We start from the raw sequence: 12,699 nt of genomic DNA, 5'->3' as shown, positions 1-12,699 counted from the left end.
TGCTAATGAAACAACAGAACTTGGTTTTTCATTGATGTAAGTTCTCAGTCTGCCAGAGCATGACGATCTGAAATGCTTTTAAAAAAAGGCGATTTGACTTCTTTTCCTGTTTCTCCTGTCATTTATAAATAATTCACATGAGAGGTGTAACATCTTAAGGAAATTACAAAAACAGTCCAGCTCCCTTCTCAAGTACTATCCCGGATGGTATCAACAGGGACCTCCAGAGATCTTCTGGTGCATGTCAAGAACACAGTGGACTCTCTGAGAGTCCTCTAAGTCTCTTCAGAACGTTTTAACGATGGTTTGTAATGGTAACAGCAGCATATATCGGTCCTGGCTCCTGTGAAGCCTGGGACTGTGATGTACAAGGATGTGAGCATTCTGCCTCTGTGCTAATAACACTTGCACCAGGATATTGGTACTCCAAGTAGCTTAATTTATTAAAATACTTTTGACACCACTGCTGCTATGTGCATAGGGTTATTCCACTGCTCAAGGTGAAACAAAAAATATATTACTAAGCATCTGAAATGAAGCTGCAAAGCTCAGGCCAGTTAAAGACAGATTGGTATGTGTAGCTCTCTTAAGTGTTTCTACCTCCAAATTGCACATGTATGCTGGCTGGTAGGAGTCTGAGGGGAATTATGTTCTTCAGACTGGTGTTCATACGCTGAACGTGTTTGTCAAAGAGACACCTTGACGTTATACTAAGGTGAAAGAAGAATAAAAATGAGGAAGAGGATTAAAAAGCACTAGCAGCAAGAACTGCTTTTTTTTTTAAATTTAATTATCTTTGCCATAACTTGAACTCAAACATTTAAGTATGACACAAACAAATAGCATTCATGTGGGAATCTGTAAGGGGAAGAGGAAACCTATTTAAATTATTATACTGGGGAATTCTGCCAATTGAGAGGAAACATCCCAGTGCAGATGTGACACCATGAGCAGAGGTATTGTGACAGGATGACCAAGAAAGCAGCGGGGTCAAATTTGAGACGATTTGTAAGATTGAAAAAGATTGTTTACCTTCACACTGAGATTAGGTTTTTTCCAAATTTGCATCATTTAATTGAAGCTTAAATGTGTTGAAGATCCTGGAGACTACACGGTGGTCTTCTTCCTGTGCGTAGGGGTTCTGACCAACTTGGAATCTTTATTTATTTTTTATTATTCCAAAGGTTACCGTCTAGCCACTTCAGTTATCCTGTGACAGACCACTGCAGTAAACACCACGCTTGGTGATCATGGGATCTGTTCTGCTGCCTGTTCTACACAGCCACTCATTAGAGCTGTTTCCTGTCCAGATGGCTCCTGCCCTGTCTGTTCTTCATTGAGTTGTCCATGTTTCAACTCCTCAGCCTGCTATTCTTTGGCCGTTTACATCTCCCGATATTTGGTGCAGTAAACTCATGACTCTTTTTTTCTTATGTATCAGTAAAAGTCAGAAATGATCAAATTATCTTCTAAAAAGCAGCATCTTGATGTCAAACGTGTAATACGATATAATAATATAATTCCACAGAGAAACACAAGAATGCTGTCTCTTGCGAGAGAGCAGAACTAATGAAGTTGCTCGATGGAGTGTTTGCATGTGGATCCTGGAGCTTCTCACACTAATGTAAGATCAGGGATTATCATTATCCCCCTGGGATTTTTTTTTTGGAGATTTCTACAATCTTCATGGAGGGAAACAAGTTATACTGGAAAAAGTACTGTGACTTTTGTATAAACCCAGAGTAATTTTAAACGGCTCTCATCAAAAGTGATGTTTGCTTTTCTGATTGAGATGAACTTTTCAGCAACTACTCTCAGCAGTTTGTGTGTTTAGCGCTGGATGGAGTAGCTATCAGACATTATGTGCGTGTCTGTAAGGCATACTCTGTTGTCAGTTTTGGGTCCAGTAACTGCTCGTCATCAAGAGACATCTGTAAAACGACAGGATGACGAAAACTCTGTGGGGCTTCGCTACCAGCTTGTTTGGATGGGAGTTCATGCAGCGTCATTACCTCCTCTCCTTTGTGTGCCTCCGTCTGTTTCATTGAAACAGGGGAAGACAGAAAGCCTCAGCTATGACAGAGGCCCATTCACAGCTCTATCATTACAAGAAAATGTACTTTTCAGACTTTCTCTGGTATGACCCGGAAGGGGGCCTGTGGATGAGAGGAGAATCTTGTTGGCAAAATAAAAAAATAAAAAAATGTAGTTGAGTTTTGAACTGTGTTTGTGTGATTTGAACTTTTGCCCGTGTATCCAACTCACAAAGGAATTCATTTTTGTCCTCAAGGGACATTTTTTTAATTCTCAGTAACACAAGGAAATCAATGTGGTTAGTACTAGAGATGGATTGATCAGTTTGGTGGGTAATGTTTCCATATCCACCTTTTAAAACTCTATCTTTTCAATATTAGATTTGAAAATCCTGGTTTCAAACTTAATTAATCAGCACTTTGTATGTTTTTCTTTTGTGCTGCTGTTGTTGTTGCTATGAGCGGTAATTTCTAATTTACGTTAGGGCAAAGACAAATGTACCTCTCGTGCAGGAGAGAAGTTGATGTTAATCAGTTTAGCTGACAAAGTCATAATGGAGATGAAAGGTTTTGGTACTTGAATATCTTTATCTACAGTTATGTCTAGATGGTGCATAAAATTGTGAGAATATGATTTGAGATCAATTTAAAACTATATGAGACAGTGTCTATAGGTGGCCCATATATCTCTGTGATCTATATTTCTGTGAGGAAGGCAAGGTCAAGGATGTGAATGAGAGGGGGGTGGGGGGAAGCCTTCACTGTAACTGTCTCTTTCCCTTTTTTTGAGCAAGGATCCCAGAATGCCTGAATTGATTTCAGCCTAATGGCTGCACATGATAAAACACAACCAGATTTGCCTCACTGTGAAGTCTTTTGGAGCCCTGCACAAACCAGGAAAACACCAGCTAAGCAGCAACGGAATTTATTTCAAACCTCCTGTTTTTTCTGGCGGATTATGCGGATTTGCATGTTTTATCCATTATTCTGCTCAAGCTGCATATTTTTATTTATTTATTTATTTTTTTTTTTTTTTCAGGTATGTTTACATAGTCAGTTAAATCTACATATAAGTAGAAAATCTTCATCCTCTTTACTCTGCAAACATCTAAAGAATGATGATCTGCTGCTGCATCTATACTGCAGACACACGTTCAGTTTGACAAGTAAAAATCTCCCAAAGGAGATAATTGCGATGATTTGCTCTGTGCTTTGTGGTAGTGTATTTTGCCTCTGAGACCTTCCTATCACACTTTTAAGCCTGATTGCTTCAACAGTCAACATTTTCATAATGTCTCGAGAAATAACTACCAAAACACAAACCAATTATTTAGAACATCAGCCTAGTGAAAGAGACTTTACACGCTCTAAATCTCACGTCGTGCTTTCTGCCTCTGTCTTTTCCAGGTGTGTAGGCTGGTGAGGCCATTACACTAACCCACCAAGATGGTGGCCCTGTCATTAAAGATTTGTGTGCGCCAGTGCAATGTGGTAAAAACGATGCAGTTTGAACCCTCCACCCCTGTGTATGATGCCTGCAGGATAATCAGAGAGAGAGTTCCAGAAGCCCAATCCGGACAAGGTTAGACAATGCCTTGCGAATCTAATTTTCATGATGGAAAACTATTGCCAGCAACATTTGCATGCTCTCTGTCTCTCCGTGTCCCAGCCTCCGATTATGGCCTGTTCCTGTCTGACGACGATCCCAGGAAAGGAATCTGGCTCGAGTCGGGGAGAACCCTGGATTACTACATGCTGCGAAACGGAGTAAGATTACATCATATAGTCCAGGGCGGAGATCTGTCAGTGTCACTTCACATTTCTTGAAGTGATTTGTATTTTTCTAGTGGGAGCTGAAATATTTATGCCTTTCCACTTGCTAGAATCACATGCACTTTACAGTCGGGAGGGATTTAACAGAGCTCTAGATGTCATCCCGCTTCCCCTCCTGTTTTTCTCAGGATGTCTTGGAATACAAGAAGAAACAAAGGCCGCAAAAGATCAAAATGCTGGACGGTGCCGTTAAAACCATCATGGTCGACGATTCAAAAACAGTCGGCGAGCTCCTTGTCACAATATGCAGTAGAATAGGTGAGTGCATTTATCATGAGTTCTGTAAAAGTATTATGTCGTACGAAATGATAATTACTGGTGCCTTACTTTATCTTGACACTTACTCTTGAGGAGCAGGATTTGTTAATCGCATAAAGCACTTTTGTTTGCATGTTAAATCCAAATTAGGTTTTGTTTAGAGTAAAGTAGATGTGACTTATCAAGCTCAAACAAGCTTCCCTTTGATAAATACTTAAGTGCTCCCCTGAATGTTCAAACCTTGCCGTGTTCCATAACAGAGGATTGTCCCCTAAGCTCTATACGTCATGTCTAATAGGCTACTTCAGAGCCTAATTGGGTGAGGAAGAGAAGGATGTATATCTGGCAGAAAGCTTTATTGGAAAATGTTTGTTTAGATGAGGGCTTTCTGCTTGGCTTCTTCCCTGCCTCTCATTGTGTTTTATTTTGCTGGCTTAGTACCAGCTTTCCTTCACTTTCCGCAGCAAAATGAAGAAGGGGAGAATAAGAGAGTGAAGTTGAACTATGAGGGTGTTTCTCTATCAGTGTATTAATTTTTGAAGAATTTTTTTTTTTTTTTTTAAGTGTAGTGTCGTCTGAGAGTGTTTGCTTAATTTTGCAGGAATTACCAACTATGAGGAATATTCGCTGATACAGGAAGTTCCAGAAGACAAGAAGGAAGAGAGTACAGGAACGCTGAAGAAAGACAGGACCCTACTACTACGAGATGAAAGAAAAATGGAAAAACTAAAAGCCAAACTGCACACGGATGACGACTGTAAGTTTTACGTTCCAGACGGTGGTAGCATTTTATATGGCCGATATGACTCACTGCCCAGGGTGGCATGGACACACAAATTCAAAAAGTGAAAAAGTCATCTGTGTATTTGCTCCTCAAATTGAGTTTTTTTGTTCCTTATTAACATATCTAGTCGATTGTGAGTGGGCACCATCTCGTGCTACGTGCTGTTGGTAAATATGACTGTCATTGCTGGCTAATGGTGTTTAAATATTCCTGTTCCCGTTGAGGTTCTGATTCACAGCTTTCTGTTTCACTTTAAATACATTTAATCTGGGTTTCATATAGTCAGTTCAAAACCTAAGGTTATAAGACTAATCTAGCTTCTAATGGATTACTTTACAGTGCACAAAGAATCTTCAAAAAACGGAGAGCTTGGATTATTCTAAGCCTGGTTGTTTTATTCTAAACAAACGAGGACTTCCCGTTTAGTTTTGAGTTTCACAAATAAAATAAAGGTTTACTAACTCTCAAACGGTGCTTTAATTCGTGATATGTTCAGTGTATAATTATGCAGTTTATGTTTGTTCAGTTTAACTATTTCAATTTTACACGTGCTCCCCTGAATGTTCAAACTTGCCATGGTTTGAAATTCAGTAAAAACTCAAACTGTAAAATAGTCCTTTAATTTAGCACTGATAAGTCTCTCAAAAACAGATACCTGCATTAGCATTGCTAGACATCACCAGTTGCAGTATTTGCAGTAACAATTGTTTTAGCCTCTCCATATTAAATTAGATTCTTTTTCTTTTGTATTATCATCAGATTCTCATTTTTACACTTTTGAGTCCAATTAATAGTTAAAATCCTCCAGCAGTGAACTTTTTTGTACATTTTACTTATTTGTCTTTCATTTATTTGCATCGAGTAACAAACTGTATGTTTTGATTGGACAGTGAACTGGCTGGATCACAGCAGGACGTTCAGAGAGCAGGGAGTGGAAGAAAGTGAAACCTTGCTGCTCCGGCGCAAATTCTTCTATTCTGACCAGAACGTGGACTCACGGGACCCGGTCCAGCTGAACCTGCTCTACGTTCAGGTAAACTCCATAAGGCTGCATCAATCTATTTTTTGTCAATTAATAATCAATTTAAACAGAGTTTTTACCAAACCAATAACAAAGGTTCAGCTGAAGGCAGCTCAGGTCATAAGGTACTTTTACCAGCAGAAAATGTAACCTATTCTGTTTTTTTTTTTTTTTTAATACATTCTGCAGGATACAGATTTGGATTCTTTGATTACAGAATACCCTACAGCTGTTGCCATTTAAGATTACTTTAAATAAATTACAGTTTTCAGCATAACTGCTGTAGAGTTAAAAAAAAAACAACAAAAAAAACACAAAAACACAATTGTGCTCGGGGCTTATTGAGCTGAAATGTTTTAGAGAATTGTTGCCATTAATACAACCTTTAGATTAATCAGCTCCCTGGTTTACACTTGCATTTGTGTCTGCAGTGGTTCCCAAGCCTGAATCTACTGAAGACATGCCTTGAATTAAGATTGTGCCTACATGATGGCAGATTACCCACATATTCATGGTCTCTCAGCAGATACGAGAAATGCTGCTGTTTGAGAAGAAATCTAACAGATTGCTGTGTTGTTGCCTTTTACCTGTGTTGTTGGGAGCTTTTAGCTTAGACACTGTACAATCTTCTTAAATGTTATGATGGGAACAATTTATTTACAATATAAACTACCATCTGATGTCATCAGATGCTCCTTATAAGAGAGGGAAGGAGTGGAGTCCGGTGGCATTGGATGCGGAGAAGTAATTATGAACTTTGGGCTAAAAAAAGAGAGATTTGGTATGAGAAATCTGTTTCATCAAATTTTTTTTTTTAGAAGATTTCCAGAAATTGTTGTTGTTTGTATGTATAATAAACCAAATTACATTAGGAGTTCAAAAATTTCTACAAGACATTGGGGATGTATTGGCTTCAGATTTTTGTTTTTATTTGCAATAGTTATTAAATGCAGAGTTTGTTGAAGCATTAGGCATTTTATCAGGGTCCGTGTCCTAAACTTGGTTAGGTTTGATTTGGTTGGGACAAGATTTATTTATTTATTTATTTATTTATTTATTTTTACACAGTACATTTACAAATCAAATTAAAAGTTTACCTGCATTGGAAAACGTTAGTGTTAGATAACAAAAAATGTATTTTATCTGATTGATGAGAAAAACAGAACAATTTGTTCATCGCTTGGTCTTTTACCCTCTGCTTGTGAAAGATTGGACTGTGGAAGGTAAAAGTTCCTGGAGTGAAACCAAGAGATTCCTCTCCTCGGCAACACTATTTAGTTCATAGTGTTCTCAGGCCAGAAGGCTCATATGGTTCCGTGACATGATCAATATCTCATGAATAAGGGATAGAATAAGCTTTCTTCACCACCACAGAGCGGAGCAGCGCCACATCCATCCATCTCCTACTCCATTCTACCATTGCTGTTTCATCATCTATTGAGCCAGGCCCCTGACCTCACCTAACAGATCGCACCCAACCTCAACCTCAGCATCCCTTCTCACAAGTGGTGGACCCACGTTTAGGGGGCTTTCTGTTTCCCCCTAAATGGGCTGAGCTCAGTTAAACTCCTAGAACCAAATCTTGACAAACAGCTGCATGTTGTTGGGGCAACCAACAACATGCCATCCAACCTTTGTGGTCCTGATACCAGAAGGGTACCCCCGTCTTGCTAATCTGGACAACAATCACCAAATTCTATTATCTCCCTTTGTTGAGATGCTAACATTGGCAGAACTGACTTTAATCTAATTACTGATATGAACTGATTGCTGAACTAGCGAGTTATTCATTTTTGGTGTTTTTATCAGTTTGTTTTAAGGTCAAAACTGTAAGCTACAGAAAGCTAAAAGGCTTTATGAGCACTGTTGATTCAAGGAGACATTTTTATTTTGTATATATTTTGACTGAGATTTGACTTAAGACAATATTTTGGCTACTTTCAAGTTTAAATATTTAGGTCTGAGAAGGCAGATTTAAATTATATCATAAAAGGTGTATATTATTCATCTTTTTTCATTCTGTACATTGCTTCTCATGTTATAACATAGATACTCTAAAAAAGCATGCCGTGTGCAAAGAGTACCTTAAAGCCTTTCTGAAAGAAAGAAATCCCCAAAACTCTCTCCAACATGAAATATGTATAGATACAGCTCAAAGGTTGCACTACTCTGCAACTCTTTTAGAGTGATATGATATAACAGAAGACTTCCTCATACAAAATCTTTCTGAAAGAAATACTTAGACATTGCTGACCTCTCTGTCGACAGATACAGCTGATTCACTTGACCCTACCATTTACCAGACCTTTTCTTTTACTGCTGGGTGAGCATTTCTTTGTTTGGACCTGGTGGTCATCGGATGGGTCTAGTAGAGGAGCAAGTAGAATCTCCTATTGTGAATCCAAATGTGCTGTTCACACAAGCTTAATTTGTGAGATTTTAAACAAAAATGCATATTCCAACTTTGTGAAAAGTTACTCCCTAATAACCGATCTGGCCCCCTTTCGTGAAGATAAATGGGTGAAATAAAGTTTGTAGCCATCTTTCAGCCACTCTCATCAGTCTGAAGAGAAGTTTTCTCACCATCTGCTGCGAGATACTTTGAGAGGTTTCTTGCTCGCCAGCGGGTTTGAAGTCACCACACAACATCTCACTGAGATGAAGAGCTGAGCTTTGACTCCAATTTCTTAATTCCCAGCCAGTTCTTGTGAATTTACTGGTATGCTAATTGTCGTGTCGCAGGACCCAGTTCTGTTGTTTTTGCTTGAAATATTTTGCGTACAGTCTCACATTTTCCTCAAGTTCCCTCTTACCCATGATAGAACTCATGACGATGGGCTGGGCCAACTTCCTTTAGTATCTTACGGTATACTTTCAGGGGAGATTTGCTTGGACATTCCGACTTGGACATGTTTGGAGTTGCTTGAAATGTCCTCATTTTAGACTATCTTCTGCACAGTAAAATGACTGATTTCAAATTATTTAGAAACTTCTTTTGAAAGATTCCAGATTCCCCATCTGGAATCTTTTCTCCTGGAGGTCGAAAACGGTTCCAGAGTTTTCGTTGTGACAGTCAAGAGGACTAAAATGTCTGAGTTCAAAACATGACAACATTAAAAACATGTGAATAACTATGTTCTGTTCATCATCACCTTAAGAAATAAATGTGGGGGTGTCCTCATGTATTATTCATCAGAAAGGACTTTTCTTCGGATTTATTAGTTTGAGAATATTACTATTCTAGTTCGGTGATGGTTACATTTATATTGGATATGCGTTTGTCCAAATATGTTAAGCCTTACCTACCCACTCTCATAGGGTGCCTTAGCTTTTTCCTTACTGCACAGTGTGTAGTGTATAATCTTCAATTCAGTCCTTGTTTTCCCCTTCCTGCTTCTCTTACTCGCTGTTTCCATCCCTTCCAGTTTGCCTATCTCCACTCCGTCTCTGTTTCGCACTCATTCTGACACAGTTCCACACATCCACACCCTCTCACGCTGGCACACATTACGGCACTATGTGCGCATCATGGTCTCCTCGCAGCACACTCATATTTCCTTTCACAACAACAGCTCCGCCCCCTGCCCTCCCATGCTCTTTGCCATCTATCTTTCCGTTGTTCTGTCTCTCACACACAGTTGGATTGTTGCACAGATCACAGAGACTATTCACATGGCTGTGGTACTAATTTGCCACTGTGTTTAAAGAGCCAAATACAACCAGAGGAGAGAGAATCTTAAAAAAAAAAAAAAAAAAGTGGAATATTTGAATATGTTTACTGACTTTTAAATTTTTTCTTTCTTTTTCAGAATTCCCATTTCTTAGAAATCCATTCAGAGTTTTGGTTGTCTGATCTCTGGTTTACATCACTTGCCAGTAGGCTGCTGTATTTAGCTGATTCCAAATTTTTAACTCTACAAGCTGATCTAAAAACTTTGCTCTAAGCATTTTTTCTAGGCTTTATGTCAAAAGAATTTGACTATTTTCCTCAAGCAAATAAAAATGATTACAGTGTTGACATATTAAATTAGACTGGCAGTTGACGTGGTTAGCGTGTTTAGCTTTATTAACTGTAACAACAGCGTCCATGTATTCCTCTGAGGAAGTTGATCAGATTCATCCAAGTCCATCATGTTCCATGGCAAACAGTAAGTGACAAATGAGCACCTGAACTGACTGTTCCTTTCTCAGCCTTCCTGTTATCTTCTTAATGTCCTGTCATAATTACATATTAGACACTTGTGGATTGGTCAGTTGGTCAATCTGACTCATGTTGGAGTAGGTGGTTTGAGAATTGATGCTGGATGTTTTTGTCCACGTGTATAGTAGAATCAAAGTTGGTTGGTCACATAATGTTTGGTAAGGAAACCCTGTTGACTGCTTTCACTGTCAGATGACTGGAGATCATTGGAAATACTTTGAAGTACAAAGGTTTTCTCTGATCTTGAAATGTAAAAATAATGGGAGTCTACAAGTAGCAAAATGTCAATTTAAGTTGGATTTAAAACTATGAAGCCCCAAGATTGTGATCACGTAGATATTTGAATATCAGAACAGGAGCTACAATTTGTGAGTAAAACATTTAACATCGTAAAGACTTGCAAAAGCGGCTGTTCCAGAGTGTGTCCCTTACATATTTCCAAAACACATTTTACTTCTCTGTCTCTGGTTTTTAACCAACATTTTCAATGTTCTAAAAAAAAATCTCGTGCTGCTTTAACATCTCTTATCTTTGAAAGCAAGAAGATTGGTGGAATAATAAATGTAAGCAATTAGTGTCTACCGCTCCTCTAGATCTGTAGTTGATGCTATCTTACGTCCCTGCAGGCTTCTCTGACACACCTTTAAAGAATACATGCCACAGCATTATTTACTGGCTGCAGATTTGCTTTCATTACAATCTTTAGAGCCCAAAGTATTGCAGTAATGCAGAGCTATGCAGTCTCATCCCCCTAGTGAATAGTTTGCATGGCTTCCTCTGTGTTGCCAAATATGATACTGCATAAGTACAACAAAATGTGCATATGAGCCAACTGTGTTCTGCTAATATTCAAAAGCAATGATGTGAACGTAAGGTGGAAAAGGTTTCATTAATAACTCTTTTGCTGAATATGGATTTTAATTTTATTTATAACCCTTTGCTGACTCTTTTACCTGGTCTCTACAAGATAATGTACCATTTGCTGCACTGTAAGCAAACAAGTTTATGTTATTTTATTGCTTCTCAGAATTTTTGTTTTGTACTAAAGCCTCAACACAGAAACTCTCTCAAAACTTTGTTTCAACTGTTAAGTTAATTGAATCATAAGTAAAACTTTTATAAGGTGAGACAAACGTTTGGCTTCTTGGCAAAAATAACAAAAAGGGGAGTTTTGAGGAGTCAATATATTTTTTTAACTATGAAAGACTGTAGCAATTGTCAGATGGTGGTGACATCACACATCACACTGTGTTTAAAAACTGGATTCATGTCAGTTGTTGAGACAGACAGAATTCTGCCTGAACCTTGTTGATGGCTGTAAAAAAAAAAATATGGCAATGATTCAGATTGAACTGTACGCAGATCAATCTGAATGTGACTGATTTGGTTTAGCAATAACTTGATTAATTTGAACCGAATTTTGACCAAAGAAGTCTGAACCTGTTGGAAGGTGGATCTGTTTGTCATTGAAAGTGTCCTGGGATGATGAGTATCGTGACTCAGTGGAATATAAATATAATTTAAATGAGCTGTGTTATAATGAATTGAACTGTCCAGAAATCAAGACAGATAAGTGTTCCAATTTTCATTTTTTCATTTTCATTTTCATTTTTTTAGCAGAACAGTCTTTAGTGTTACAATATCATCCACAGACCTGTAATCTAACAAAGTTCAATTATTCAACAAATTTTGACCATTTTCTAAGCATATCTGATTTTTTGAAAACTGAATATTTCAGCAAAGTAAGATAATGCCATCAACTGTCATGTGATTCAGTAGACATATTCTTCTCTTTGCCATCATTTATTTTTGTAAAAGTATTTCAGTCTTTGCTCTGCTTGGTCGTGGTGTGCTGGTTGACCTCAGTGTTGGCGCCTTAGGCAGACTGTGTGTGTCATGGATCCTGATGTCTTATGCTTCACTCCTAATCATGCAGCTTGGTGAAAATGTTCTAAGATTCTCTCCTTACTGCCTTGTAGTATCATAGCAAACCTTCGTATTCTCCTGGCTTATTTTAAGTTATTGAAATTCTTTTGAGTGCAATAAACATTGGCTGTAGCCTTCAGCTATTTGCATTAATATTTGCGCAGGTATTCACTGAGACTATATACGTTCTGACACATCTCAGCAAGTATTTTTATCACCTGCTGTACAACACAACCTACATCTGGTGAACCTGCTCTGCGGCTACTTTCACTCCTCCAGCCTCAATAACTAATCAAGCCAAGTTTAATTTTCTAGCTCTTAATCAGCATACTAAATGAACACGTATCACAACATAAGTTTTAATTAACCTCCTCATAAACACAGCCCAGAATGCATACTAATCAGCATACATCAATTTTTACTTCTTGTATAAGTATTATTTTTTAGAAATTGAAAATATCAATAATTATCACATTTATCTAACACTGTTCCTATGCAGTTTAGTAATAGTTTTTCTGAAAGATGCAGAGATTCTAACTGTAATTTACACTTAAAAGCATCCTCCATCACCTTTTTTTCTGAATCACATTAGTTTCCTATTTTTTACCATCAATATTTTTGCTTTAGTTACTAAATAAAAACT

General features: G+C 38.0%; 1 protein-coding gene across 6 annotated transcripts in view; it reads left to right on the top strand.

The window, feature by feature from the left end:
* The window catches only part of tln2b (talin 2b), a 103,602-nt gene that overhangs the window by 34,929 nt on the left and 55,974 nt on the right, over positions 1–12,699 (top strand). For all 6 annotated transcript variants that reach the window (XM_016673743.1, XM_016673742.1, XM_007556755.2 and 3 more), the window contains exons 2-6: positions 3,441–3,615; positions 3,703–3,800; positions 3,995–4,124; positions 4,726–4,881; positions 5,799–5,941. In XM_016673743.1, the coding sequence (XP_016529229.1) occupies positions 3,480–3,615; positions 3,703–3,800; positions 3,995–4,124; positions 4,726–4,881; positions 5,799–5,941 (663 nt within the window). In that variant the 5' untranslated portion in view covers positions 3,441–3,479. The remainder of the gene's footprint in view (positions 1–3,440; positions 3,616–3,702; positions 3,801–3,994; positions 4,125–4,725; positions 4,882–5,798; positions 5,942–12,699) is intronic.

The sequence above is a fragment of the Poecilia formosa genome, unplaced genomic scaffold (genome assembly GCF_000485575.1).
Source record: "Poecilia formosa unplaced genomic scaffold, Poecilia_formosa-5.1.2 Scaffold81, whole genome shotgun sequence".
NCBI lineage: Eukaryota > Metazoa > Chordata > Actinopteri > Cyprinodontiformes > Poeciliidae > Poecilia > Poecilia formosa.
This window is presented reverse-complemented; position numbering and strand designations above follow the sequence as displayed.